Raw genomic sequence first — 23,487 nt, forward strand, 5'->3', positions numbered from 1 at the left:
GATTTTCCATATTTAAATGTATGCGTGCGTGTGTGTGTGTAGTAGCATATACACTGGAAGACTTGTCAATTAACCACTAGGAAGCGCTATTTTACTGACATATTTTCCGTGTCAGAGTTTCAAGTGCGGACATTTATTGATTTCTGCGAACATGAAGTCAGATATTTCTACAAGATAACAATAATCTACACGCACATTGAAATGACATTGTAACATTTTCTACTGACAGACGTCTTGAGAAGTACAGTACAACAAGAAAGCCCACAAAACGCGGCAAATTGGTTTGATCATGGCAACGCAGCTCTAGTTCTGAAAAATACAGCGCGGATCTCAATATTGCACCCTCCCAAATTTCGCTTTTCGTCGCTGACATAGGCCTTCACGGTTCATTTATTGGAAGAGATGACTTTATGAAAGAGGTGTTCCTGCAACTGCTCATACTAGCTTTGGTTCATGACTCATTTGAATAGCAGCTTGCTCAGTAACCTACGTCACGCACTTTACAAGAGCTCTCGCTAGTGGTAGTTTCTCCCCTGATAGTCTCTCCGCTGTATCGGAATGGACCTTTAATGCGTTGTGAGTCTCTTTTTGGCGTCACAGGAGTAGCAACCAAAAGCCAAGACACCTATTCTCACTTAAAGATATGGCTACAATAACGTGTCGGGTCCAATATTTGGAGGATGCGGACCCGTTTGTGTGCACAAATTTCCCCGAACCAAGGAGACCGCCACCATATGATTTTAACGAGAATCTTGCAATCAATGAGCAAATCGCTGGCGTTCATAAACTGTTAGAGGCACCTTTAAAGGTAAGTTTGCGGGAGAATGTTCATGTCGCCCTTTCCGTGTTCTAGAGCATACAACTTTGCTCGGTTGCTAATTATGCAAGGTGAGACGTTCTGTCTGTGCCCAAATCAAAATACTCACTAAGTGGACCAGCACAGGTTTACCTTTGCCAAAACTAGGTGACTGGACTTTTATCTGTTGGAGTACCATAAGTTAGTTTGCCTCAAACATGTGGATACATGGAATTTGTTTTGAAAACCGAGTGAGGTGTCCGTCATTTGGGACTCAACAAAGGTTGTGAAGTGGATACACCAGTCGGCGTGATCGTACTGATTTGACTTGTATCCAGTGTCAGCTTTGAACAAAGACACCTTCACCTGTTTAGATCAATACATTCTAACTATTCAGAGCGGATGACGTGGTGTATTTCTGTGCTTCTCGCCTAAATGCGTAAAAAATGATAAAAGCACTTGGCTGATCTGAATCGGAAAAGAGGAATTGAATCAGGAATGACGGCACATGTGTCAGGGTACATTGAACTGACATGGTAGAGTGACTGTTGGGGATCATTATCTTATGAAAGCTCGAAACATCGCCAGGAATAACCTTGTATCAGATCAAGAACCTGAGACTACATGTCCCTACGAATTCTTCCCTTTGCTTAGCACTGCTTCCTCTCTTGCCCGGAGGCATAGTGCCGCAAGTTAAAAATGCTTAGGAGCGTGGGGAAAACCAGAAAAGGAACAGAACAGTTAAGCACTGCTATGTCTTAATTATCTGAGCTAATTACAGGTGTCTTCTGTGCAAGAAATTAACTTTAAAGTTCTGTTTTGTGACGCTGTCCAGTTTACTCGTTGCTGTAAACTTTGTCTACGGAACCTCAGGGAAGCGCCGTGACTTGAGGCTAAATTGGGTTAAAACTGAAAGGAAAGGGTGGGATCTGTAAACAGTAGATAAGCACATGGAATGGCCTCAATCATCCCATTATTATGAGTCTGTAAGGGACGTGGCGTTGTCGGCGTAGTTTATGCGCATCATGCCATGCGATACCAGTTAGAATGAGTGCTCCTTTGGTCACCGCTTCGGCTTGTAAACGGCAGGCAAATATGGTTTACATCAGTTACTATTAAAAGACCGGTAATCATCCTGCCCTATCAGTCCTACAGAATTCATGGAATTCTGATGAATAGGGTGTGAAATATGAGAGGCATCATTCTAGAATAATGCTGTGAGGTGATTTCTTTACCTGCTGCTTTATATACATGTCGATCATTATCGTTATCGTTTTTTTTTTTTTTTTGTTTTTTTTTTAACTCAGAGCAGGTGGAGCTTCCTTCTCCATCAGTGATGCATGAAAAGCACAACGCTTTTCTCACACTTCTGTTGTTGGTGGCAGTCTCAGTGTTTTGTAATGTAGCAGACAGCCTGACCTCCCAGTCTGGGTGATCTAGTGAGTGTAATACAGAGATCTAGTGAGTGTAATATTGTAAGACTGAAGGTTTCGGAGGACACATGTAGAACTGATAAAACTATCACAATTTTTGATACTTTGATACACCATTCACAGAAAGACTGTTTAAAAAAAAAGAGTATTCACCTGCGAAATGTGTGCCCACGGATTTGTATTCGGCTCCTTGTCTGTGTGTGTCTGTGTTTGTGGACAGAGATGCTGACTATAGCTCTGTGTGTTTCTCGCAGTTAGAGGACTCTACTCTGCAACTGGCTACTAATGGACACTACCTGGACCTGGACTCCTCCTTTGCAGAACAGAGGGATGATCTGGAACAGCTCTACGATGACGTGGCGTAAGATTCTCTCTCTCTCTCTCTCTCTGTCTCTCTCTGTGCCTCTGTCTCACCCTCAAGCTTGCTCTCTCCTTTTCACTCTATTTCTGTTTTCTTTGACTGCAAAACAGCACAAGCTCCTACCCAACCCCTCACCTTTCTCTGTCTGTTCTCCAGTCCAGACAGTACAACTAATAAGGTTTAAACGTAACCTTTGAGGGCATCGGTGTCACTTGCAGCATCGTGCTCACGGAAACACTTTAGTGCAGTGCCGTGCGATCACACATTTAGTTCTGTCATAGATGCTGCTATTTCTTGATCAGCAAATCTCGTACATAAGGGAGGTTCGTGAAGGTCAGACACCCCTCTGACATATCAGCACCTTGGAATACGTGGAATGGAGCAGAGGGGGTGCCTGGAGCATACTGTACAGTATGTTGTCATGGGAACCTTGGAAAGAGCACCCAGGCTATAGTGAGTCACTGGTCTGGTTTACCTTAACCAAAACGGTCCTCAGTGTTTCCAGTCATGAGGTACTATTTTAGTCCACAAATCTGGAACAAGCATGGCAGAGTCATTGGAGCGTAATCACAGAATTCACTTGGATTACAACATCTCTGTTCATTCGGTTCCTTTTTTTTTTGTGTGTGAAACATTATTTTCACATTGGTTGTTTTATTTTTGTTGTAGCGACTTGGACCCCTTTCCACAGCTAATGAGGCACAAGTTTTCTGTAATATGAATTTATAAGTGTTATAAACACAGAAAAAGAAAGTTTGAACTGCCAGAGCATTTTGAACTGATTGGATGTGTGCTACAGAGTAATGAGACCTTACAGACCACTGTATATTGTTGTTTAGCGGGAGGGGGGGGGGGGGGGGTCTTGTTTTGTGGTATGTGCTGGCATCACAAGCCTCAGCCTATCACAGCTGTGTGAAATATTCAACATTTTATAATATCACTCATTAGGAGGAAGGAGAGACCAGAAAACTTATCAGGTTTTTTTTTCCCCCAAGAGTTCTAGTCCAGAAAGGGATCTCACCTTAAGAAAAATCATCAGAACTGCAAGGTTTTCTTTGCTTGTTCTAATAGTGTTAACACGGCCTTTAATCCAGTCAAGTTCAGTCCAAGCTCTAGATGGACAACCTCTCGACCGGGTGTTTGTTTTGCCGTAGCAGGAAAAGGAACGGTTGTAAAGTCCGGACTTAAACATCATTCCCAGGCTTTCCCCGCTTTGAACTTACCGGATGAAATGTGGTGTGTGAAGGAAGTGAAGGAATAACACTATTGAAAGAATGAACGTTGTTTTGAATGGTTAGGAAATAGACAGAGCACCACATGAAAAATGATCAAATTATCGGTGGGATGGTGACAACAATGCGGATTCCTTTTTGAGTGAAGCCACTGGAACTCCCCCAGGGAAGAAATAATTGTTTTCTTTTCATATATATATATATATGATTCATATTTTATCGGTTAGTTAACCTTTCACCTTATCACCTTATTATTTTTTGAGTGACTGAGGTTTGTAATGATATATTTGTATTTCACTACATTTGTATTTGACTACATTTGTATTTGTGTTTGAGATCATTTTAAAGGGAAGAGTCTAACTCCACGTGTGTGGACGTAACACAATGTTTGCCACGTGTTCAGACATGTAGTATCTACAGACTAAAACTGGATTGTAGCGGACACTTTGCCAAGGATTTAGGCATTTCTGTACTTGTTCACGATGTGTTGAAAGTCTGAAATGAATTAAGAAAAGTGTTGCAGGTGACTGAAAAGGAGAAGTCAATTTGGTTCGAAGGGAAAAAGATGGCACTTTTTTCATATAGACATCTTACCAAGTATCTGTTTGTTTGCCATCGGGCCATCTATCCAACATCTCCTAGAGCGTGTTAAGGTGATATTTATCTGTGCAATGATATAGCCAGTCAGAATCTTTAGCGCCCAAAACTCAAGTTTTCCTAATTTGAATTCAAGTTGCCATAGCAAATCACAGTCAGTGTTCTCAAATGTTGAATGCAAATTAATCATTGGAATAGAATATGCTTTGGCCATTGTGCTATGACAACAGCCCTTTGTGTCTGAGTCGCATGGCCTAACTGAATGCCCTTCAGCAGTTATTATTACTGGTGTCCATTACGCTGGATCATTTACAGGGACTGCTTAGCAACGGTCAGGCCTGTTCACACTCTAGTCGCTATCATATCAGTTCGCATGTTCCATTCATGACTTGCACTGAATAGATGTTGCCTCAAGCTGTGTGTATATTTACTCAGAGATCCACAACAAATGCACGCACAATATCTCATATCTAATATCTCAGCCAGTGTTCACAGTTGTAGCCTGACCAAATATACTCGCTATCAGGGTAAAGAAAACATTTATGTACACTCACTGAGTTGGAGATCTTTAACCGAACGACATAATGACTCAGTAACATAAAGGTAACGACTGAAATGAAGGAAACAGTAAAGTGCATTAGGAATGTAAAACATAGTGAAAGCAGGTCCCTCCACAGGGTGTGGCTCATGAGATAATGAATGAGTTGAATAACCCATTGTGTTTAGGTTCATGTAGAGAAATGCAAGGGAGACACCCCTGATTTTGGCTGCTATAGCTGGAGGATAAGATCTTACTGACTTGGAAAGAGAGGTGGTTGTCCGGGCACATCCGATAGGGCCTAAACTGATGAATGATGAATACTGAGAGACAGTGGTGAAAGCAATGTTTTCGTGGGCGTTTTTAGGGAGGGATGTCAGTTAGGGTCAGCTGAGATCAAAAATCTGTACTCCGTGATCGTGGCGTTTGGATGTTGGTTTGTAGGAAGTCTTTGGCATGTTCAGGTTACGTTGTTTTATCACGAGAAATCTATTGAGAACTTTACAGAGAGGGGTATCTATGATCAGGGTGCAGTGTGTAAGCCCTGCATTCCATGTAAAAAAAAACAAACAAACAAAAAAACCCCCACAGATTTATCGAGGAACTTGGCACAGAAACCACAGGTGGTGCCCTACTGAACAATGAAAACCTGTCATTGGGTCGGTCGTCATCCCTCACCTTGTTCTCAAGAGGAAAACAAGTGCATGTGGACACATTGTCAAAAGAGGCCCAAAGACCTGAGTGCTAGTTTCCCCGCTGTGAAGAGTTCTGGAGGCTTTGGTATGTCTTGGCATGGTGTAGGTCGACTCAGTGTCACCCCCCGGCATCCCCCAGATGTGGTCCACTCAGTGAATGATGCGGCATTTCTATTCCAGCGGGACAGGTCTGATTTAGCATGACAGCGAGTGGACGTTGAATGGTTAGATGAGTGTGAAAATGACATAAGTCATGTGCCGCAGCCATCTCAGTTGCTATATCTCGGTTATTGTTGAATTGGGGGGAGATTCTGGGAGATTCTGCTGTGGTGCGTCTGACAGACCAGTTTTTCACAGTCGTCAGCGAAACGGGAAATCATAGGATCTCTCATGGAAAAATTGTGCCGTGTCCCTTTGAGAGTTTTCCAAGCGTTAGCAGAATCTTTGCTAAGCCATACTGAAGCTGCTCTTATGCCTCATGGGAACCCATCGCACTAAGACACTTTTATGTGGTGTTTCCTGTATTTTTGCATTTACCTGTAAATGGCCAGTGAAAGAAGGTCACATCAGTACCACATCAAATACTCAAAAGATCTTTTGCCTTGTTGTAACTAATTGTTTCAAAATGAACATTTGCAGGCGATCAATAATGCTGGAGGAGATGCACTTGAAGTACTTGATTGTTGAGTTAATCTGGTAGAATTGTATCCTTTTTGCAAATCAAGTTTGTGTGGGCCTGGATGTTTCTTCCAAGCCGCTGATTTTTAAAAGCTTCCCTGGTTGTACATTATTCTGAAACAGTGAGGGAATTGTTCGAATGAATGTATACTTTTTACTGTTTTCATTGTATGTGGGCTTTTTCATGAATTTATCCAACAATGAAAATGTGTATAATCTAGGGTGTAGAATCTAAATGATATGAGCCTTGTTTAATCTGTGTGAGGCCTCTGCACATTCTTCGTAAGCAACAATGGCACGTCCTGTTCTGTGGCTGTGACATTGTTACCTCAAAAGACCGAGCACATATCACTCATGTACATCGCCAAAAAAACGCCAGTCTTAACGTTCGCACAGATTGTGGAGATTGGACCAGTCAAAGGTGTCGCGTTACATAAAGAAAGACATCATCCGCAACAAACGATCTTAACGTTTCTCAGTGAACGTGAGGGGAAATTGTGATCCCGGGAGTAAAATGAACTGGCTTGTCTTTTCACACACACCCCCTTTTTTTCCGTTTGTTTTGGAGCAGTAGTTTTCCTTGTAGAAAAAGTGACGTGTTACCCAGAAGGGTCCCGGTTTATTATGGTGTCGTTGGTGAACGCGGTGATTAGTGGGAAGGGAACTCGTGCTTTAATGAGGGCTCCGGCGTGAGTGGACAGCCAGAGAAGTTTAGTCACAGCTGGAGCTTAGGCTCCTCGGTAAGGGGTAATGGAGAAAGACCAGAAACTAGTCATCTGAAATCAGACTCGGAAAACAGGAGGCTTTAAATTGCAGCGAGCTGTGTTTGAATGTAGAAAGGATGGAGATTGGCCTTAAAGAAAACTTTTAAGAGCGTGAGTGCTCCGTTTTTAGCTGCTGACACTAACAGAGCATAGTTTCCATCCCTCTCCTCCTTGGTCTGAGTCTTTACTGTGACTTTCCATGTCATAATCCCCTTGTGGCCCGCATATGTCTCTGTGAAAAGAGCTACGCTGTATTTCGTCATGGCAACAAGTGGGAGTGTTATTATGGATCTCCTGTGAGTGTCTCAGATCCATCTGCTTTATCCTTCAAGTGCCTTTTTTCCTTCGTTTTGTTAAAAAAAAAAATGTCTTTAAAAATGTGCAGTCAGATTCCAGACGTTAAACTTTATTCCTCCTGTGCTGTTGTAGAAAGGACCATGTGTGTGTTCAATATCACTCGAGATTAATATCCACGGAACGTTTGATTGTCCTGTACTTGACTATGATCTGAAATGTTTTTATTTTCCTTCTGTCCACAGCAAAGGAAAGAAACCCATTCTTATCCTGCGGACTCAGCTCTCAGTGCGGGTACATGCCATCCTCGGTAAGATAATTGCTTTCTCTGTCTTTTTCAACCAGTCTGATTTAAGACGTTTTCTCTCATGAAGGGACACAACATTATGTGCATGTTTCAGCCCATGCGGTGAAAAATAGACGTGCATATCGAAATAATTGACTGTTCGCATTGAAAAACTGAGCTGGTGAAGAATGTTTTGGTCTTCTGGCTTCCTTTTGGTTGTCATCCAGTGTAACTGGAGTTCACTGGTGAATGCACACAGAATTTAATACTCTGGTGTTGCGAGGAACTGCTGTGGCTAGTTTCCCTTTAGAGAGCTCACACTTAAATTCTCCATTTGTGACTGAAGTGCTAACGTAGCCTGAGAATCCTCTCTCTTTTTTTTTCCACTTGAGCTGAATTTTTGCCCAAGACCATCGTGGAAAATAGGGATGTGGTCCACTGCCTACCTCAGCAGTGTTCAAATTTTCTTATCCCTGTTCTCGGGTTTCGAGTTCCCAAAGTATTCGGCAGTCCCGCCCTGTAATCTGTCATTAATCGTTCCAGTGGTAACATCATCAACTAAAGATAGCGTTTCATTGACCAGTGGAGTGACCCTTTAAACAATCACAATGTGCTTCAATTTTGCTGTACGTTATCACAGTCTAATATATTTGTTTTGCTTGTGTTTGTTTAGCTGATATTCTTTAGTAGGGTGACTCATCCATATTATCAGTGTGAAAGGTTTCAAGCCTATAAAGTAAATCTTTGGATTAACTGCCTTGCTTAAGGGCTCATCAGCAGAGAGCTGTCATGTTCCAGATTCAAACCCAAATCTCTTCCCAAGAAACTACGCTCCTCACTTTGTCAGAATTGTGTGTCAACAACAGGTTGGAGCTTGTATCATGTGTCTGTGGGAAGCTGATTGATTTCAGGTGAACTGTCTTTGCGACACAGTTAGCCAGTCTTGCCCAAGTGCTTGGGCCCATGCTTTAGACATGCATGTGGAGGCTAAACCAGTCAGTCACTTCCTCGAATAAGATGATTCAGAAGAATATGGGAAATTTTCATGTTTTGTCACAGTTATTGTTGTGATAATGTGGGGTCCTGTGAGTATTTTTGCCAAGTCTCATTTTGCCAGTTTGCAATGGCAAGATTTTTTGAATGAGTTTTCAGGTTATGGGGATTAGTTGTTGGGTTATCGGCGCTATACATCCATCCTGCAAACGCTGAGCGTTCATTTGAATATTCTGAACGCTGAGGTGAATTTACTCTTCGGTTGAGTGTTTCTGATGAAGCACTGCAGAACCCCAGAGATGTGCAGTTAGCAGTCCCGGTTCCAAATATGGCAAACATCACCTGACTGACTCACTGACTGAGCCACACTTGAGCCATGAGAGATATTAGAGAGTTGGCAGGTAATTGTCATTCTCATTTGAGCAGCGGTGAGATGGCACGAAGGCGGTAAATGAACTTGACAGCAATGCTCTGCACACTCTTAAGGACAAAACAGAGAGACACAAAGTCGTTTAGTGTGAAAGCATTCCTCCTTTGAAAGCTCTCAACCATTGCACCACGTTTAATGAGGAAACAGAAGAGCTGCAGTCAGCATTGGAAAGCGAGAAAAAGGGTATGGGTGTGGGAGTAAAACAGAGCTTTAAAGCGGCTTAACGAGACAGACTGGTTACCGCGATTCAGGTCGCAGTTTTTAGCACAATGCACAGATGACCCGTCAACTATTATTTACTTCAAGAGGAGGAATTTTCCTATCTGTAACATTCTCCCTTTTACACTGCATTCAGGTCTGTTATCAGTTCAACTTGTCAAAAGTAACAACACCACCAGTTCTGGAGCGATCTGTCTGCTCAAGCGTAGTTGTCTAGCTGTAGACTTGTAGTATGATCGTGTAATGAAGTCATAAGTGGACTCACTTGTGAGGCTGTGTGCAAAAAGGGGTGTCGGCGTTTGGTTTGTTTGAGGAAACTGTCCTTTTTCCACATTTCCACAAAACCACCATGACCTCATTTTATCATGCTTTTGTTGAACCGATTTTTATCTTTTTTCTTTGGTGTCGTGGTTTGCAGACCTATCTCTAAAGAACAGAAACTCTCTGAATCAAATTGCTAAATGGTCCAGTAGGCTGATCGGTGAGTCGCAGCTTAACCTAGTGTCCCCGTACGCCAGACAGTTACAGAGGATAACTGGCTCGATTTTAAATGACGACTCCCACCCGCTGCACACTGCATTTCAGCTCCTTCCTTCTGGACGACGGTTCATCGTCCCAAAGAACAGAACAAAGCGGTATAAAAATGGCTTTGTTCCAGCAGCTATTACTCAGATGAACAAGCCGTAGCAACATTGCACAGATGATATGATAAATCTGTTTATTTATTTTATTATTTTGTTTTATTTTATTTATCGTTTTTATTTTTTAGTTTTAGTGGTTTAGTGAGGATTGGAACCTGGGTACTTTTATCATGTTTGTAAATTGTCTGTGTTGTTTGTAAAACATGTGTCAAAAAGGATGATGACTCATCTGCTGCAAACCAAGTCAACCTCCGAGTACAAATAAAGTAACCTGAACCTGAACTTCTTTGATTTTTCACTCTTACTGTGCAATGATGACAGCCCGGTGGACTTCTTTTCTGTAAGTGATTGTTCTGGGGAAATTCCAGCATTTTGATTACTCATGGCATGACCTGTGTCATGGCTTGTGGTGTTTTTAGTGAAATTTTCCAGAAGAGAATTGTGTTTCTTAATTTACTCAGAGGCTCTCTCCCTTCGAAGTGGAAGCGTTTTCCCTTTCCTGTCCAGGAAAAAACAAAAAAACTGACTCAGCATTGCTTCACGACCACACACGTGGTGTCTCCGTCCTTCTTGCAAATTCCATCGTTCTTGGAAAGTAATTCTAACAACTTGTTTCATACTTTCAGTGAAGGTTGATAGAGCCATGTTGGCAAATCATGTCCTCATGACATTGTTGGTTTGTACACAAATCTCCTGCTTTTTGTTCTAGAACAGCTGGGTCACATGACCGTCATGATGGAAAGCTGTTGGCTCATTTGGCGGATTCTGGCCAAGTGCTGACATGAATGGAAATGTACACTTCAGTGCATGGAGTGTCATCAGAGATGGGTGTTTCTTTTGGGAAGCTGACAGCAGCGAGTAACTATTATTATTGTGGCTTAGGGTAGACTTTGAGAGTTTTCCGCAAATGTTCACAAAGGCAACTCGCTCTGACTTCTTAATAAAGTGCTCAAGTCCTCTTCATGACCTGTTACATAACACCTTTTTGTCCAGGCTTTCTAGAAACCACTCCGAAACGGTGCCCTCACCAAAGAAACAGAAAGATGAAACACAGACGCAGAGTTTAGTTCGTGTTCTTGCCGTTTTACTTTTATTGACATTTGACTGTCATCTGCTCGCTTTGCATTTTTGCAAAGAACACAGTCCTCTCAAATTGCTTCTTGTCTGTGTGACGCTTTTCTGACGCACTGTCACTGCCTGGAACCAAGTCCTAGGCTCTGCTATCTCCCTTTGTTTTCCTGTTGTGTTAAATAGGCATTCTGACACAGCATCCTGTTTTCAGTCATGTATGGATTCACACTTGACTGTTTCAGAAAATATGGTCTTAAATGACCGTTCGTCAAAGAAAAAAAATAAAGTTTGTTTTTAGGACGTGCCCATGCAAAGCCGTGTGAAGTGCCTTGTCCTCAAATGAATCCCTTGGGGGCAAGCCTGTACTCCCTCTTTGTGTTCCGTTTGAGTAGCGTGGTAAGACAAGAAGCATGACCAACAACTGGTTTTTATAGTTGGCCGTGTTTACGGGGATGTGTTACTGTCTGTTTCACATCAATGCCCTTCTGCTCAGGGTTTAATAAAGTCTTCGTTTTTCACCAGCAAAGCACAGATCAGACCAGAGGATGTAACGTATGCCGGTTACATCCAAAGCTTCGCCAGTATTTCTCACTGTGTGTGTTTTTTATTGAGTCTGGTTAATATTGTAAACTATTATGCCAAAGGTCAAGAGTTGTATGAGACAGTATGCCACATTGCCAAGAAGGTTATATAATCATGAACCTGTCTCTTTTTCAGTTATTATATACATGTAGCTCATTATCCAGTTAGGAATGTTACAAACTTGAAGAATCAAATAATCCACCTCATTTTTGTCTTTCAATAAGCCCAAAAAGATTGTTCAGCTTGAGGACTTCTAAGCCCCTCCCCACTGCTCCCTTTCTCTAACCAATTAGAAAGCACGTGGAACAATTTCCTGTGGTTGCTCTTCACAAGCTGTTGGATGCCAAGAAGTATATTTATGTCAGTTTGGAGAGATAATCGCGCATGCGATAAGGATGCATTTTGAATTTTGAATTTTTTCGGAAGCTCGGGATAGCGCCGTGGGGGTTTTGTTTAAACATTCCTTCAGTAATTTCCTTTAAGTGGAGGAACAGAATCAATTTAAAGTGACCAACAGGAAATGCCAACCCGCTGGTTCTGCTTTGTCTTGTCAGACCTAAAAAAGCTTGTGTCCCTTCCTCACATTGATTTGATCCGGTGCGGTCTTCCAAAAAAAAAAAGAAAAGAAAAGAAAAGAAACAAAAACAAAACCAAAACCCCAACAACAGAAAGCCTCAGAGCAAAGCTGTGGCTCATTATTTTTATTTAGCCTTAGTCAGCACACATTTTAGGTCACTGAAGTTAAGTAAGCAGCTGAGTAATGTGTTAGTGTGTTCTGACTTTAGCAGATCTCCGTCTGTCTTTTATTCCTATTCTGTTTGTACCAGCCTGTAGCTGGCAAAGGGTTCATGAGTGTCTTACTCAAGAAGACACTTTGTCCATGGTCAACTTTGCCTCAGTCAAAAAAAAAAAAAAAAGGAAAAAAAAATAGCCTTAATCTATGTCTTTAAATCTTCAGTTGGGAACCTGTCTAAACCAAATCCTGCTCAGTTTATATCAGGCTCCCAGTCTGCTCCTTTTTCCCCCCTTCAGGCGGAGCAATTCTGTCAGAGGCTTCAGCTGATTTGCATGTCCCGCCTTTTTAATTTCCCCAGCGCAGTGGTTAATCATTACTTAGGGTGTCTCTCAGGAGCTCTCTGCCCCTTTACTCTGAATATTTTGTTGTTATTTATATATTTATTTCTTTATATATATATATCTATGACTATTTGTTATTTATTTATCTATTTGAATTTTTTTTTTTTTTTTTTTTTTAACATGAGGATTGAGCAAGGACCCTGTTCTTATTCTTTACTCGATATCAGATTTTCCAGCAGGGGCTGTAGCCAAAACCTCAGCCTGGCGTTCCACTGTTTTCCATGTCCGTGCTCCCCGCCGCATTCATTTCCCCTCATCGTCTGCCAGCCGCTCTATCTCCTCTTTACCTCGCTCGCGAGACGACCCTAACCGCGCTGTGTCTGGGAACCGTACGCCTGGACCTGCTGATTTGACGTAATGGTTCTGTGGCCTTACGTCTAACCCCAAAGCCTACCCACCATCTCTGCCATCTAGATCACACTTCAAAAGAATGAGCTTTGCTTATCACTTATCGTAAATGTGTAGGTAGGTACAGCTGGGATTCTGCGTGTGTGTTTCAGCCCAAAGGACGTGTGTGTGTGTGTGTGTGTGTGTGTGTGTGTGTGCGTGCACGTGCACGTGTGTGTGTGTGTGTGTGTGTGTTTGGCTCCTCATGCCGATGGTTCTGAAGGTTTGGCCACTCCAGCCAGAGACCTTCCTATGCTCTCCTCAGACTGTGCTGGGCCTGTGAAGGGTTGTTGGCAGAGACCGGCCCGTAGGGACCAGGGTGGTTTAGCCAAGCTCTGTAGTCTTATTGGAGGATATTTATAAAACTCTGTGTAAGTGTGTGTGTTTCCTGTGGACGAGGCATAGGAGTGTGTGTGTGTGTGTGTGTGTGTAATATATATATATATATATATATATATATATATATATATATATATATATATATACACAGAGCTGCGTTCAAACCGTAGACAGGACTCCATGTTCTTCATTTGCATTTCTTTTTTTTATTGTCTGTCTGTAGTATTTAGAAATACAGAGAGTCCAAAGCTAGGGCTTTCTGTACATTACACTTTGGGCAATGTCTGCTCTCAGTCCCGTGTTCTCACTGGTCTCACATTTGATGTGGTACACATTTAATGCCCTTTGTTCCCGAATGTTACCCACTTAGCCTGCCCCCCCCCCCCCCCCCCCGCCCTTCAGCATCAATTCTGAGGCCTGATTACGCTCAACAGGGTGTAAAACAGTTAACATGACTTAGCATCAACTACAGTTTCTCCGTTAGAGTGTGGGGTTTTTTTTGTTTTGCTGCACACATTAGCTTATCCTAAGTCGTATTCTAAAAGAACGCAACAAACTTTTGGTGGGGGGTCGGAAAGGGTGCTCCCCCGATAATTACTGTTACATAAGTTGACATTTCCCCTTTAAATGGTTCAAGGCTTACCGCTGAGGGACAACACTGTTTGTGTGAAGGTTCTGAACATATGTTTTAGAGGTGTTTTGTGTGTGTGTGTGTGTGTGTGTGTGTGTTTTGTGCTTGGCTTTATGCTCTCACCACCTCATCTCTCTGACCAGAGTCAAACCGCCCAAAGCCTCCCAGTTCACCTTGTTGTCTAGACGTGCCCAGAGTTCCACAGCCTCTTGCCAAAGGCTATCTAAAGGCCCTCGGTCAGTGCCGAAGCATTTAACGTACCCCTGTTGGTCCTCCTGTGGCCAGTCCGTATGGGTGTCTTAAGCCCCGGTGCCAGAGGGATTCCTGCCAGCCCCCGTCAGCTGTTGGTGTCATCTTTGATATTGCTTCTCTCAACAGAGGCAGACTCTCTTTGGGTCATATGTCACACCATGAGTCATCTGCCCAGGATTTCCCTTTAGTTTAGTGACACACCCAGACAGCTCAGCTAGACTGACCAGGGGAGGGAGAAGAAGAGAGAAGGGGAGGAGGGAGAAGAAGAGAGAGAAGAAGAGAGATTCATGCCTTCTGCCTATTGGGTTGGCCTTGAGAAGGTCTATCCAGAAAGCCAAGGCTGGATGTTTGAAAAGATCTTAAATAACAGTAAGACATTAGTGCAAATATTTTTGGCATCTGATGTCAACTATAGAGGGTTTCCCATCATAAAGAAATGATATATGGTTTTAGTCATCAAGCTAAATTTGAAGTCTCAGAACATTCAGTGATTCAGACGGTAAATATTAGATATTTTGTTCCAAAAATATGCAGCAAAGCTTGCCGTGCAGGGCAGCTGAACCAAAACAAGCAATCAGTGAGTACTTGACCCTTATTTTGCTCCAGAAAGAGATGCTTCAGTGATCTGACACGATTTCACATCAGTGTTTGACATACAGAATAACTTTTTAAGTACAATAGTGCTGGAGTGCTAATGATATGTGTACACATTTGAAAAGTCATGCTTGAGCTCTCTGTGTGTGTGTCTGTGTGTGTGTCTGTGTCTGTGTGTGCCTGTGTAGGTGTGTGTGTGTGTGTGTCTGTGGGTGTGTGTTTATATTGCTGATATATTAAATCAAACACAGTATGAATTCCTTTTTGCACAATTTGGCTTGGTTACTTACACACAGTTAAATTCATTGGTGTGTCCTGTATGTGTTATCTGTGTCTGTATCCCTTTCTCTCTCTCTCTCTCTCTATCTCTCTATCTCTCTCTCTCTCTCTCTCTCTCTGTGTCTCTCTCTCTCTCTCTCTCTCTCTGTCTCTCTCTCTCTGTTTCTGTAAGGAGACAGAGCCAGGCGCGCATGCTTTAAGCCATTTGATTAGTGAAGTGGTGAATAATAAAAACAATAACCCACAGTGCTTATCCTTATTTAAAGTCCAGGGGCTGATGACAGCATTCTTCCGTAGTGTAGTACTCTTGGCACAGCACTGGAAGGACTGGTGCCGTCATGAATCCTAGCAGACGTCAGTACCCCGTTCCTCCAGCAGGATTTCGTCTCAAACTGGCAGCAGTTCATTTAATGGTCCAGATATCACTTCTTCTGTACAACTCACACATGGATTATGATAGCTGCATATTAGTTAGTATGTGGCTGCCTAATTTTTCATTTTGGTTGCATGTTTTTATGGCCTAATTGGTTGCATGTTTTTATAGCCTTAAATGTGACTGTGAAATGAATGATTTAATGTTACGTTTACGACACAGAGTAGCAAGAATGCATTGTTTATGTGGAATATCTTTGGGTTTAAGCCGTGTCAGAGAAAGCTGGGCTCGGAAGAAAACGTTGTGTCTTTTTTTTTTGTTTGTTTTTTTTCTCGCTGCCCAACTCTCTCTCCAATTCCCCTGTGAGACACGAACAGTAGCTTTTCATGTCATTTCTGTTTTTTGATCTGACTGGAATTTGAACAAGTATTTGAATAGTTTGTTGCTTTTAGCGGGGTAAAGGTTACGTTCATGGCTTTGTATATAGGACTTTATTGGCCCCAGAGGGACCCAGTTGATAAAGAACTGTGGTACTTATACACCAAAGACCAGTAAAGTGGAGACAGATGCCCAACCGCAGTCATGCCCTCTGGCCTGTGGGTAAAGTCATTACCCTCATATGTTCTGTAGTGTGTTTGCGGCTTAGCTAACATATGACATGGATAATGTAACAATATGGGAAGAGTGCTCTGCTTTTAAAGCATAGGTGTTGGTCGCAGATCTCGGTAAAGGGTTTCTTTTATGCTGAAACCCTTCAAATTCAGTATTTCGTTGTGAGTTCAAATTCAGTATTTTACTGCTTTTACGATGTGTTTCAAAATAGTTATAGTCCCTCACGGCATATTCAAGCCAAATGTCATCGCTTTATTTTTGCTTCTCAAGACTCATGGTGATTCTTTGATATATAATACCAGCACTGAAGAGATTGGCAAATGTCCCTGTTAACTTTAGCACATCATAAGAGTAATTTAAGATGTTGTAAAGAGTGTCAAGTATCCCCATTAAAAAGAAGTGATGTTTTTAAGGTTATAAATGAGGACCTCACTCCGCGAGCCTGGCTGGAATCACGACTGCTCGAAGCCAAGTTAAATTTGTTGTTTTGCGTTTTTGTGAGGCAGGAGGTGAATGCGGTTTCTTTTTAAAGATTCTGAGAGGTTCATTGCTCAGGGCTTATAACGGACCAAACATGAGTAAGCCCTGGTCCTTCTCATTCTGGGAATCATTTAGATTATTCCTCAGTTTGGCAACTCGTACAAGAATGTGCTCTTTCTAACGATGCCGGTTTCTGGTGTTTTGCTGGTGCCCATATAAGGGGGTGCAGAGAGATGGTCAGAAAACAAAACGATGCCTTCAAAAAGGACCACCAGAGGGGTTCGACCTCTCACACATGCAACCTATAACCTTCAGGACTGTCACTCAAGTCAATGAGGGACCTTGGCTGGTCTGACGGTGCCTGTTTTGTGATTTTATTGGTTTGTAAAAAAAGATGCCTACAGGTCGTTTCCGTTCGGCCTGCTCCGGTGGTTTAAGGGTAAAAGGTGTCCCAGTGTCACTAGCCTTTTGTCTGGACGCACACCATATTTTTGTTTGGTTAGCTGGTTGTTTGTTTAGGAAACGGCCTGTCTTGTGTGAATAGGGAAGACAGAAAGGGAAAGTAGGCGGGTCCCTGAGCATGCATGGTTTTGATTGGAATGTCGACATTTGGCTTCCTCCGAGCACTGAAAGTGCTGAATACGGCTACATTTACTTGCAGCCCCATGTCAGATCTGAAGTGTCTCTGTTTTGCCAAAACCTCGGCAGGAAAATGCCGCAGTTAAAATGGATTGGACAACTCTGGTGTGGCATCTCTCCCTCTCTCTGTCTCTCTCTCTCTCTCTCTCTTTTTTTTTTTTTTTTTTTTTTCATTTCCTCAAAGACAATATCCTGTTGTGAAATTTTTCACTCAGCTTTCTATTCTTATACTCCAATAGAACCACAACCATAAACAGTACTCCCAGTATCTGGTCCTATCAGATTTCAGAGTAACACAGGCCCCAAAACCACCAAAAGCCTGGGTTAGCCCTGATCCACTTTAAACCTGCACACTGGCCCTTCATCCACGCACAGTATCTCTGGTGGGAATTTTTCCGATGGGAATATTTCAGAATGAGGATTTGAGTTAAGGGACAGTGTAGAAGGATGCTTGTCATGTTGCTTTAGCTTAGTGCGACCCCTGACTCTCTTGAGATTTACGATAAACACATACACACACACACACACACATATATACACAGAGCGCACACACAGAGCTGTGTAATTTTAGGATTCAGTTGCTAAGTCAGCTTTTGATCCTGATGTCGTCTGGCAGTCTGCAGTGCAAAGCCAGCTGCCAAACGTGATACATGTGGGGTTTTTTTTTTTTTCATTGAGAGAAAGATCCTCATGTGACCCACTAATATCAAACATTTCTGACAGAGCTGTGTGATAAATTAACAATATGCTGTTATGATACTGTTTTAAAATGACCATCTGTGTATCAAGCCCATAGAGTTGTTATGGAGTTTTGTTTAGCTTGGACTTTAGATACACAGATTCCTCATTCTCAAGTCAAAGGGCCCAGTCTTTAGATTCTGGAGCATGGCCGTTATTTCTCTGTTGATCCGTTAGTGGTGTCGATGGTTCTGAAACGTCTGAAAATTGACTCGGATACTCTGTTCTAATTGTTCTTCCGTCTGTCATCTGGCATGGTGAGTCGCTCTGTTCTTAATTGTGTCCCTTTCCATCACGGCTTCCTGTGCCGGAACTGTTGCACAATAGCCGCCGTTTCCAGTGGGGATACTGTTAGGGTGCACAGACCAAAATGTCTGACTCAGCTACACGACATCCTACCTCATGAACAGACTTGAAATGAACTACCAAAGCGAAACATTAGCCTGTTTACACGCACACACACGTGCAAACATGCACACACGCAGGCACGCACGCACGCACACACACGCACACATACACGCACGCACGCACAGACAGACAGACATATGTATGTATGTACTTATTCATTCATGAATATGTCTCTGTGTGTGTGTGTGTGTGTGTGTTTGTAAAATGAAATAAATGTCGGCTCCACGGGTTCTGAAGAGCAAAGTTAGAACAACAAAAATTTAGAAGCCTCCAGGCTAAATAAGTCATAATGACTCTAATCGTTCTTTATCTGCCAGCATCATTTCTGCTTGGCTGCTTGCACTCTCTCTGTTTCTCTCTCACTTTCTACCCCTCCTTCTCTCCCTCTCTGTCTCTCTCTCTGTCTCTATCTCTGTCTCCCTGTCACTTTCTACCCCCCTTCTCTCCCTCTCCCTCTCTCTCGCTCTCTCTCTCTGTCTCTCTGTCACTTTCTACCCCCTTTCTCTCCCTCTCTCTCTCGCTCCCTCTCTCTCTGTCTCTCTCTCTCTTTCTGTGTGCGTGTGTGTACGCGGACGTGTGTGTGTACGCACACGTGTGTGTGTGCGCGTGCGTATGTGTGTGTCTTAGTGCGTTCTGGAGGAGAAGCAGAGGGATCAGGTCAGACTGATTAATCTCCTCATTGTGACTGTAGGAATCTGCTGAGCCCTGAGGCCCCAGTGAAACCTCCTCCATTTTTCTCACCTCAGCTAGTTCCACTGCCTGACTGAACAGTGTCCACACACACACACACACACACACACACACACACTGTTACAGCTGCTGTAAGAATAAAATAATCATTAACTCTGGGCATGTAGGTGAATTTTTATCACACCTGAAGGGTATTTTTTTTAAGTGTACCTCTTTGCTATGATTAAGGTCAATTAAAAAAATGAATATAAATATAGTTTGGAAAACCCCGGAGTTTCCTTTTGCAGAGTTCGCACGTAAGACCTTTTCAGACGTGATTAGGTTTTTGAAGAGTTCAAATCAGTGTCGGTGAATTAGGAGGAAAGAGGAACTGTGGGAAAGAAAGAGTGACATGTCTCAGATCTGCAGTGTCCCGTGTAAGTCATGAGTCAATCTGGTGTCATTTTTGTGCTACTCAGATGTATAGCTATTTAATGTACCCCCCCCCCCCCTTCCCGATTTGCTGTCTGATATCCCTTTTTATGTTTCTTTTCACACAGAACGAGAATATTGTCTATTTTTAGTCCAATGAAATTTCGGTAATCTTTGAACTTTTGTGTTTTGTCAGCTTTTATAGTTTCTTCACCAAGAGTTCTTTACTCCCCCAGTCTGGACTGGGAATTGTTTAAGATTTGTGCGGGCAGAAGTCGGCGGATCGGCTAAACATCACTGAAAGACCGGCATTTTGGGATACCCCCACACCCCCCGCGTTAAATGAATGTGTTGACTTTCTGTCTCCAGACTTTTCCTCTGGAGCCTAAAATCTGCATGGAGTTCTCTCAGAGGGTCGTTGCACAACGGGACAAAGCTTTGACTGAGCAGATCTCTGTCATGTTTCAGCCTGGGCGTTAAGGCCTGTTTCTCTGATCCTCTGTCCTGACTGGACTTTGTGTGTAAGGAATGTCCTTTCTTTGATACATCTCACATGGTCTCCCTCTGATGATTAGTATTATTATTATTAAACTGGGCACATCTGGGTCGTTTGGGACGCTCCGATGCCCATAGCTCATAAAGACGGAATGATGGGGCAGGAATGGGGAACCGGGGCCTGTGGGAATGGGCAAGATTTGTCCCATGCCCGACTTATTTATAATGTCCCATTTGGGAACAGGGAATGCGATTGTGTGATCACATGAGTGTAATGACAAACATGTGTGTTATGAGAATGTCATGTCATATGGGTAATGCATTCGTTTGAGAGGAGAAAATTGTATTAAAACGATATACTTTAAGAAAATCTTTTGTGATCTGACTCTTCGTTTTCTTCTTTGTTTTCTTCTTCTCCTTCTTCTCCTTCTTCTTTGTCTCTCTCCCTGCCTGTCTCTCTCCCTCAGCAGGGGGTCTGAGAACAGTTTAGTTTGTCACACGGTCTCTTAAGCTAAAGCTTATAGTTTGTGTGTTTTTATTTGGTTTTAAACATCCTGACTACTTTCCCTGATAACCACCCATGCAGTCGCTTCTCTCTCGCTTACTCTCTCTCTCTTTCTCTCTGTCTTCTCTCTTCTCGCTTCTCTCTGTCTTCTCTCTTCTCTCTCTTTTTTTCCCTCTCTTTCTAAAAGAAGGAAATTCTTTTGACACTGTTTTTTGGGGTTATCTGCACAATGCAGTTCCTTGTGGTTTTATTTCACTGTAACTGGCGGTACACTTACACACGCACACACACACACTCACTCACACACACACATACAACTTTCAGAATAACTCAGTTTCAGAATAGCTTGTGACCACTGTGGTGACAGACGCAGTTAAGTGTTGGTTGTCAAAGCAAATGAATCAAACCGTGAGGGGGTTTGAAACAAAACAAGATTGTTTCCTAAAACCTCATGAGGTAATATTAGGTTATTATTCACGTTTGTAGTATTCAGTCCTCATAAATATTAAATATACTCTTTGGGAATTGACTTCGGGCAGTGACGCAGATGAGTTTGGCATGGGCCCTGATTCTGTGCCATGGTTTCATGGGGGAATGTCTCTATGGGGACACACATTGCTCCCTGTGAATCTCATATCCATTTCAGGACCCCAGACTCAGCCTTGACATATGGCTTTTTGTTGCTCTGTTTGTGGGTGGCTCCGGCTCTGTGAAGGTATGTAGCAGCAGTAGCAGGTAAAAACGTGAAGAATGCCTGTGTTTAGATGAAGTGGGCTTTTCCACGGCGGCAGACACGACTTGAAGAAGCACAGTGCCTTTAACTCAGCTGGGCTGGGAGAGGGAGAGAGAGAGAGAGAGAGACTGCTTGGGTTCAACTCTCAGTTCTGCCCTACAGCTGTGTGAGGAATATTTGGAACTTTCTGTACAAATCCATATTTGTTTTCACAAGTGCTTTTAAAATAGTTGAACACACATAATCTGATCAAAAGAGTGTGTGTTGTGGTGTGTGTGTGTGTGTGTGTGTGTGTGTGTGTGTGTGTGTGTGTGAGAGAGAGAGAGAGAGAGAGAGAGAGAGAGAGAGAGAGAGCGAGAAAGAGTGAGAGAGAGATATTGTGTGTTCGAGAGAGAGAGAGAGAGAGAGAGAGAGAGGTGTTGGTCTTGGCAGTACAGTAATGCTGTCCAGTACTTGAGGAGGCCCCAGGTATCTGATGTGATTTCAGAGGTCTCTGGATTGCATTTCACTGCTTTCAGTGCTGTCTCTCTGGCCTGTGTGTGACACATCCTTCACTTTCACTAATGCCTTCATCACTAAGAGTGACTTCACAACCCTAGGCCACATTTAGGTGCATCATGTTTTTTTTGGTTAGATCACAATGAAATCTCATCACAACAGTTATTATATGCATATTATTAAGTCATGACATGATAACTCTGGTGGAACATTGTGTTGCAGTTCTGTGCATTGCAAAAAAAAAAAACCAGCAGAAGTTGTCAGGCTGTGATGCCAAGTTTACAGGCTGTGATGCCAAGTTTCCCATAGTTAGACAGCCCTGGCCTCATGTCAGCTGTTGTGCTTTTGTTTATCATCCTGTCGCTAATGTTTGGATCACACTGGGATAGCACACACACATGCACGCAGAACTCTGACCCTGCCGTGGCCAATGACAGAAGTATACGCTATCTCTCAGAAAGTGAAAACCCCCCTCTTATCCTCAGAGAGAGAGAAATAAAACCCTGGATTTTTTTTTCTTTTGTTATCTGTAATGACTCTTAAATGTGACCGACCTTTGTTTCCAGCTGAGAATGTGTCAGGAATTTATATGACCGAGATTCCTGGGCGTATCAGCTTGTTGTTTTCTGTGTGTTTGTGTCTAAATAACGGTTGCCATTACCAACCCTTCTATAAGAGGTTGACGTGCGCATCTCATCGCCTCTGTTATAAACTGATAAGAGAGCTGGTATTTTAGTGCCACGATTTATTGACTTCACGGAATACTGAACAATTGTATTTAGTCTAATAGTTATAACACAAAACCTGTTTGTTTTCAGTGACACACAGTTGTCATGGCGATGCTGATCCAGTGGCTCGTTGACTCTCTCTGTTTGAGTGCCTGCACTAGTCATCGGTTCCTGTGTAGTCGTGTACCTCAGACTTACATTAGTGTTTATGTCCGTCGTGGTTGAGGGTGGTTTCCCTCATTTCTCGTGCTTAGATGCGTATGAGTCTGTGAGAGATTTTATTACTCTGCAACTTTCACAAGGCCCTTGAAACCCCCCCCCCCTCCCCCCCAACACTATAATCTGTGGTGTTCAAAGAATTTATAGCGTCTGTGATTAAGTATGACTAGAATTTACACTCGCTGATAGAAGTATTGGTGTCATTCTTTTGGTCACTGGTCATAATTACTCTTTTCCTTTTTTTTTTTTTTTTAACAGAAAAGCTGTACAACTCTCAAGGGCCTGAGCTGCGACGGTCGCTGTTCTCCCTCAAACAACTGTTCCAGGTAAAGAGTCCCAGATAAGGGCATCATTATACTGCTGTCCCAGTGAAAAGAGAGAGAGAGATAGAGAGAGAGAGACAGAGAGAGAGAAAAAAGAAAGAGAGAGAGAGAGGGGGGGAGGGAGGGAAAGAGAGAGAAGGACCTCAAAAGACGCAACAGAGAAACACATGGGTCACTCCCGTGACTTCAGCCGTGTGTAAGTATGAAACAGAGTCAGTATGCGACAGACAGGATGAACAGAGGCAAGAGAGCGATTGTGCCTCCCACTCATCCAGCCCTGTCACATCTCTGACTTCAGCACGGCCAGCGGAAATGGCTCCCCCTTGACCCTCTGCAGTAAAGTCTCCAAACGCTAGCACAAGAGAAAGAGCTGAGAGAGAGAGAGAGAGAGAGAGAGAGAGAGCGC

The 23,487-nt window shown here is 42.9% G+C and overlaps 1 protein-coding gene across 1 annotated transcript in view; it reads left to right on the forward strand.

The window, feature by feature from the left end:
* The first annotated feature begins 643 nt into the window (after nt 1-643).
* The window catches only part of fhod1 (formin homology 2 domain containing 1), a 47,983-nt gene continuing 25,139 nt past the window's right edge, over nt 644-23,487 (forward strand). The window contains exons 1-4 of the mRNA XM_030794119.1: nt 644-808; nt 2,484-2,590; nt 7,634-7,698; nt 23,017-23,084. Of these exons, the coding sequence (XP_030649979.1) occupies nt 644-808; nt 2,484-2,590; nt 7,634-7,698; nt 23,017-23,084 (405 nt within the window). The remainder of the gene's footprint in view (nt 809-2,483; nt 2,591-7,633; nt 7,699-23,016; nt 23,085-23,487) is intronic.

Source organism: Chanos chanos, chromosome 2 (assembly GCF_902362185.1).
Source record: "Chanos chanos chromosome 2, fChaCha1.1, whole genome shotgun sequence".
Classification (NCBI taxonomy): Eukaryota; Metazoa; Chordata; class Actinopteri; order Gonorynchiformes; family Chanidae; genus Chanos; species Chanos chanos.